The 7125-nt window shown below is 41.2% G+C and overlaps 2 protein-coding genes across 3 annotated transcripts; one reads left to right on the top strand and one right to left on the bottom strand.

Annotated features, from left to right (window-relative positions):
- Positions 1–453: 453 nt before the first annotated feature.
- On the top strand, positions 454–2807 carry rpain (RPA interacting protein). Of its 2 annotated transcripts, XM_036523395.1 has the most exons (7): positions 454–618; positions 1160–1348; positions 1426–1498; positions 1923–2037; positions 2297–2360; positions 2469–2609; positions 2735–2807. In XM_036523395.1, the coding sequence occupies exons 1-7, from the start codon at positions 547–549 to the stop codon at positions 2762–2764; spliced, it is 684 nt and encodes a 227-aa protein (XP_036379288.1). In that variant the 5' UTR covers positions 454–546; the 3' UTR covers positions 2765–2807. The 2 variants fall into 2 exon arrangements, with proteins under 2 accessions (XP_036379288.1, XP_036379287.1); XM_036523394.1 differs by having other exon boundaries at positions 2469–2742.
- A 409-nt stretch (positions 2808–3216) lies between these two features.
- LOC118774957 (complement component 1, q subcomponent binding protein) lies at positions 3217–6831 on the bottom strand. Its single transcript, XM_036524591.1, has 6 exons — positions 6470–6831; positions 5594–5744; positions 5153–5240; positions 4911–5006; positions 4445–4570; positions 3217–4007 (listed from the first exon to the last, which is right to left on the bottom strand). The coding sequence occupies exons 1-6, from the start codon at positions 6723–6725 to the stop codon at positions 3858–3860; spliced, it is 867 nt and encodes a 288-aa protein (XP_036380484.1). The 5' UTR covers positions 6726–6831; the 3' UTR covers positions 3217–3857.
- Between the last annotated feature and the right edge of the window lie 294 nt (positions 6832–7125).

The raw sequence follows: 7125 nt of genomic DNA, 5'->3' as shown, positions 1-7125 counted from the left end.
CTAGATGTCTGCTCATGGCTGGTTAATTCAGTTGGAGGAATTATCCATTTGAATTAGTATATTACAACAGTTTGTCTTTTCAATCACAAAATATGGTTTACTTAAATATATGTAAAGACCTAAAACAAATTAACTTGAAATATTGCTTTTTACAATGGTTAATTTTATAAAATACATGACTACATCGTGGAAACGCATTTGTTTGAAAGAAGACAAATATGTGATAATTTGCATTCAATACACAAAAGAACCACTGTCCATATTGGGCAATATATAGATAGCTTTTTTCCTGGGTATTTCACAATTAAACCGTGTGATGGGGTGCATGGGAACCGCTCTATTTTAAGCAAGCTGCGAGACTACAAGTCCCACACTGTTGCTAATCGTCAGACCTACTTCCTGGTTGTTACGTCGCAGTGGAAAAGGTTAAATGCCACGAACTGGGAAGAAAACGGGAATGGAACCTCAGATTGTTAGGTAACCAGGCTGTAGTTGGTTTCTTTTTTGGTTTCTATTTTTATACTTGTAACGTTACGCGGTAAAAACATGGATGCCCTTCACAGACATCGTTCTCTTTACAAAGGGACTACGCCACCGTGGAAAGAAACCTACAGGAAGGTAGGCGGTATTGATCATTGTAATTCTAATTCCTTTTGGGTCCGTGCTCCTCTCAGCCATGTCCAATTGCTGAAATAAATTGCACAACTCGGATGCTGTAGCGTTACTGCAAACAGTCGGGTTATATTCAGAATGCTGTGTAATTATTATTTGCTACTCTTGTTTCTGGTAGCAGTGTAGTACTTGAAAAACTGATAGAGGCCACGGCTGTAGTAGCTCAACCAGCACCTGAGCGTCGCGCTGTTCTGTTTAGTAATGGTTGGCTCGTTACACAAGGGTGTTCCGAATAATTTAGTATGGCATATGGGAAAGAAATACTGCATGAGCAAGGACAGTCTGGCAGCTATGAGTTCTCAACAAAATGATATTGACAATAGTGTTAAAAATGTATGGTTTACATAATAGCTAAGTCTCAGTAAGAAGTTGTAGTCAACTGGATATAAAACTCATAATAATGTGTATATTCATAGAGACTACACAGCACTACACAACTGCTGCCATAACTGGAACAAACAGGCTTTCCTGACTTTTCTTTATGTAGCGTTGCGTAGAGAGGTTGAAAAACAGTCGCTCACGTTTATTGGAGAGGTACCGGCAGATGGGAGAGGCTCGGCACTGCGCGGGGAACGGTTCTTTCCTCGTCAAGGAGGTGATGGAGGAGGAGTGGAGCGCGCTCCAGTCAGCCGACAGCAGACTGCCCTCCCTCTGGGGTAAAGATGGCATCGTGGAGGTGAGTTTCGCAGTTTTAAGCGCCTTATGCGGCTATTAATCTCAAAACGTCTGCTCACCATGAATTGCCTCCAACAGATGTACAGTGTCATGCAGGACAGAGATGAACTGTCGGTCCTCGAGGAGATTCAGCAGGAGCTGGTGTCACAAGGTAGACTTGTTTGTCATCATGCCAACTTTGAAAGCTATAAATCTGAAAAGGCGAGCTAACTTTCTTATTTAAGACCACAATCCAACGAAAGGTACTTTGTATTTTTCTGGAAATGAGAGAAGGTCCACTTTTCAAATAGGTTGTCTTCTACTCACCCATTTTATTCTTGACTGACACTGTGATGGTCCTCCGTGAAAAGATAAAACACTATAAAATATTGTTTAAATATGCACAAGGCTGTGGATTGCTTTTTATCATGATCCCACCTGTGGCTAATAAGCAGACAATAATATTTGCATGGTGGGTCTTCACATAATTTCCTTTAGTTAGTTAACTTTGCAATAGGCATTTTGCAAAAGGGATTAAAAATATGCTTTGCAGATGCTGTACTGTATCTGAATCTGAATCATTCTTGCCTTATTAGAACTGCTGATTATTGAGGAGTATGAAAAAAGCATGCAGTTTGAGGAGGGGTTCTTAAATGCAGCGGTGGAAGGAATGGAAGAGAACGGACAAATTATATGTCCAATTTGCCACATGTGAGTGTGACTCATGGATCTGGATTCATGACTTCATGTATTCTGTGGTGAAGCTTCAGTTTGTATGTTTATATTTAGTTAAATCTCAAAAGGACTTGTTTCCCTTTTTAAAGGAAAACTATGTTGACGTAACTGTTAAGACAGTCTTTTCCTAACCAATTACTTATTTTTCTTCTAGTGTGGCATTCAGGATAAATTTAAATTTTTCCTTAGAGGTTTGGTGTTCCTTAATTGTTATTTTTGTGCATTAATATTCCAGGAACAATCTGACAGTTAACAGCCATTTTACTTCTTGCCAGTGTGGGTTATACATCAACACAAGGGTATGTTACTTTTTGCATTGTTCAGGACAGTGCACGTATCTATTATACCATAAAGCATCTCACATCTGAAGCTGATGTATTATGTACCCTTCTGATTCCTGTGTCCAGCACAGGAATATTACACCTGAAAATCTGAGATCACTCCTCGAGAGCAGAGTCACAGAGCACATGGAAGAATGTCTGCAAAATCCAGTCTTCTCTATGGCCAGCAACATAGACGGGTTTTCAAATCTAATTATCAGTTGCAAGGTGAGCGGACACTTTTACAATATTATTTTTTTTTTAAGTTCAATAGCCTCAAATTATAACCCTTGACTCATTTAAAAATGATTCGAAGTGGATTTGGATGTAACAAATGGCATTCTTCCCCCCAGGTGTGTGACTACTTGTCCATTGTTCTGTGAACACTTCCCATTCACTTGTTTGACTTCAGGCAAGCGTCATCCCTTCAGTGTCTGAAACTTGTATTTAATTTCTGTGAAATAAAGTTCTTTTTATGTCATATTGACTGCTTTTTTATTGAACCATATTTTGTAGCCTTCAGAAAATTTGTCAGGAATGGGTGGGGAAAAGGATGCAGCTTCATAGTATTAATGGAGGAAGTACTGCCATCATTAACTATCCAGTGTCAAATTGCATGAAGATTGGACCTTTCAGTTCAGGTGTACAGGTCAAGACTGGCCTTTCTCAGTGTTTCCAAATACTAGTTTAAGTGTAACACAAATGTGAAAGCTGTGTAACTTTTGTTACATCTACACCCTTTGGGGGGGGAATTACATATAGAGTCAGTTAGCATTCCAACAAAAACTCTATGCAATTTCATAAGTAAACATTTATTGATAATTTAGAAAGCCGTTTCACTTGCACATTAACAGGCATGTACAGGAACACCGATACATTGTGTCTCTCCATTCAGTTTCAGCACTGCAGAAAATACTGGGGGGACGTAAGTATCTGACTAGTTTCCTGCCCAACTCATCACTATAACTCAAACAAGAATGGAACCAGCATCATCCAACCGTAGTGACTACTTTGTTGGCCTTTTCATCCTAGAATGGTAACATCCTTACTGCCAAGAGTATCAGTGGGAAAGGAACACACTTTCACTTTCAATCAGCTGCAGCCAGAAATGGGAGCAATGCAGGTTTCCATCACAGAAAGCAAGTCCCATTTATGATTGGAATGAGTAAAATTGCTTTGCAATGTAAGAACAATTTCAGTTAAGCTGAATCCCCAGTTTTTTTAAATTATTGTGACTCCTGCTACCCTGACAACTAGTCAGGACAAGTGCACAATTCAAGGAAGTATTGAGGCTTTCTAACAGTTTAAACAACTTTAATATGACAATAATTCAGACAACTTTAATATGACATTCTTGTGTATTCACTTATGGGACACCAGACCCTTCATGTTTTTGCCCTTCCAAATAAGGATTCTGAAAAGGGGATGTAATTTTCATGTGGGAGAAAATCATGTTTGTCTTCCCTATGTAAATGCTTACTGGCACTTGACAAAGCCACTAAGATTCTCCAGGAACTTGATGTACTCTTGGTGCTCCAGGGCAGTGCTCAGCTCCATAAGCTCATCGGCAAAGGTATTGTCCACCCCACGGTCAGCCAGGAAGTCCATCAGGTGGTCATACAGGGCCTTGGGGTAAATTTCAAATAAGTACAGTTAAAAGTAATCTGTACAAATGCATTCCCATCCATTAATCATATACCTACTGTGTAGCTTTAAGGATTTCACATTTTGATCAGATATATGATGCAACTTGTATGCTGTATGTCAAACCAAATAAGAGCCTTGTGGCAGTGGAAATTCTGTCTTAAAAGCATTCAGACAAGATGTGAAAAGATACCCAGGTAGTGTTGGTTTGGACCTACCATCCTTTCATCTGACACCCTTGTAAGGCCCATCTGTTGTGCTTAGATAGTCCAAGCAAACATTGCCTGGATTTAATTACCGTATGTTCATTGCTTTTCACAGAGATAATACAATTAAATGCATAGCTCCAATGAGATAAGTTTGCAATAAGGCTCTAAAGAGCAGAGACCACACATCCTCAATGGCACAGCCCTACTTACCCAGTCCAGGGAGTCGGTGTTGAGTGTGTAGCTTGTTTCCTTCCAGTCAGCCTCCCCTAAGGGCTGGAAGCTGACTTCACGGATGGCAAAAATGTCGCTCTCCTCCTCCCCTTCCCCATGGCCGGTCTGGAAAACAAACCAACACTTTCAGCGCCGTCTTTGTGAGAGGCCTTTTCAACAACTAACATCAAAGCCACGTGTTCCTGAAGCACAGCCAAGAGGTTAACAACACCAAAAAAATTGCAGAGCAGATAATGAACAGACATAGGATCACAGAGAAGCCATGGCCCCAGATTAAAAATTCAGCGATAATTACTCAGTGACAAATGCACAATAAAGAGATAGACCTGTTTACAGTTTAGATAGAGAGATTACAAGAGAGACAGCTGCAATCAGGAAGATTAATTGTGTGAGAACTCGGCCTACATGCTAAAAACAATCATTGCAAATGCACTGCGTTACCCACCTCATCTTCAGGATAGTGACAGTCGAACACTAAAGAATTGTTTGAGGACTGTTTTGTTACTTCTACCACAAAGTTGGGTGTTGACACAATTTCAGGCTAAAAAAAGAACAGAATTAGAGTTATACATAACATTTTCCAAGCCAAATAAAACAGCAGGCCAGGGGGAATAAAATATATGACCTATCTAGTCCCACCAGTTGCACGTGTTCAGGTCTGACAGGGAAACGCAGCGGTGGGCTCACCTCATTCTCAGCGCCCTTCTGTCCCTGCTCCCCTTCTTCCTCAAAGGTGGGTGGAATGCTGTTGTTGATGTTGAACGTGACAGTTACCCTTCAGGATCGAGAGAGAGAAGAACAGCCATGAAGCAGCTTTAATATGAAACATATCTAGCTTTGTTTGCACACAGAGACACAACCCCACAAGGCATTATGGCACAGTAAAACGATCTGGGCAGATAATTCCAAGGTTGCTGAAGTGATCACGCTTTTTACCAGCAAGTTTTCTGTGACTGGCCATAACAACCTGCTGCTTCCATCTCTCATTATTAGTAGTCTTTATAAAGATTTTATTGAGTGGAAACAAACTGTAACACGCAGTATATAACACAGTGCCTGTTAGCAAGAGGTGATGCTGGGAATGCAGTAAGTATGGCTTTCAAAATGCATCGAATGCCAAACACTTACTTTTCTCCACCAATCGTCCTAATTAGCTTAGCTTCCGTCCCATTCAATTCAATATCCCACCCTCCAGACATCTTGGGAAGTGAGTGGTGTTTCTGAATCTTCCTCTCCTCTTTGATTTCATCTGAAAGAAACTCTGCAAATGCTTTGTCACCTGAAACATGAGACAGAAGCGTAATGTAACAACAATACTATCCAAAAATTGTAAGATGTAAACATCAGTATACTTAAGCTTTCATATGCAATGTACCTGCACAATGATCAGCACACAGGATGTCAGAAGTAATTTTTGAGAATGTCGACATTCACCATCATTAAGTAACGAGAACATTTTAGCTAGCTGACGTTAACGTTTGTGAAATTTGTTTTAAAAGGCAAGCAGGATCAGATGGGCCCCTTTATATTTCACGTGCGCTGTTCATGTTACATTATGCCCATCATTGCAAACTAGCAGCAGCTAGCTACTAGCATCTTCACGCGAATCTCAAGGTCACGTGTTTACCTTCTTACAGTTGTTGCGACTCTACAGTACAGAAAGACGGCTAGCCAATGTGTGTACACATCTAATGATCATGCCCCAGATCGGTTGAGTAGATACATAACACCTAACGCTACAAGTATCATTATCAAAGTAAATTAACAGACCAGCTAATCACTCTATCGATATCCATACCATTTATGTAACACTTCTTTAAACAAGTACTTAGCTAGCAAACGCTAAACTCCTGCCTTCGTGGTTAGCAAGCTAGTTAGCTACCAGGACAGCAATAAAAAGACACTAACAAGAAGCTTGCTAGCTATTCCGGGCAAACACCTAGCTAAACAGATGGCCAGCGATTAAACCGCGTTTACATCAGTTGTATTTTGTGGTTGTCCTACCTTCTGTATGAAGTCCTCCACAGCCACAAGACACAGATGGAATACCCCGACTTGAGTTCAGCAACGTCGGCCTGTGCCCCGAAGAGCTCCCGCTGGTCATCATCCAGATCGACCGAGTGAAAGGCCGGATTACTGCAGAATTTGCGCATAATGTCGGTCGCATCAGAGGTTCTAGTACTCGGGTTGAGGGTGCAGTCGCTGTTCTCGTGGAGATGCGAGCTGCGGTACTCACCGCCCGGGCGAAAGACTTTAACATGTCTGCTGTGTTAGGGGTCTCACTACCGGCCTCAACGCTTTCTGCTTCGATATGAGCTGCCAGAAGCTACTGGAAACACGTGTGGAAGGACACCCTGACCTCCGCGATCAAGTTGAACTACGAACTCTACTCCGGAATTTGTATTACGTCATTTTGTGCGCGTTCAACGGCGTTCCGTACAGTTTTCAACTTTCCCAAGGTATAGGCGTACTTTCACAGAAGGCTGGGCGTAAAAATAACCAAGGAGCGAAACCCACTTACAAACTTTTATTACTTAGCCAGCCTACATTTTATTTACCTCATCTGTGCATTAAACTGATATCCAGTGGCTTAATCGGCCATTGTTTAACCAGTAATTCATTCAGGTACAAATTGCTATGCGATCTCTGGCCGTAGCAAA

This window comes from Megalops cyprinoides, chromosome 3 (genome assembly GCF_013368585.1).
Source record: "Megalops cyprinoides isolate fMegCyp1 chromosome 3, fMegCyp1.pri, whole genome shotgun sequence".
Classification (NCBI taxonomy): domain Eukaryota; kingdom Metazoa; phylum Chordata; class Actinopteri; order Elopiformes; family Megalopidae; genus Megalops; species Megalops cyprinoides.
The sequence above is the reverse complement of the archived record's forward strand: the minus strand, read 5'-3'. Positions and strand labels throughout refer to the sequence as shown.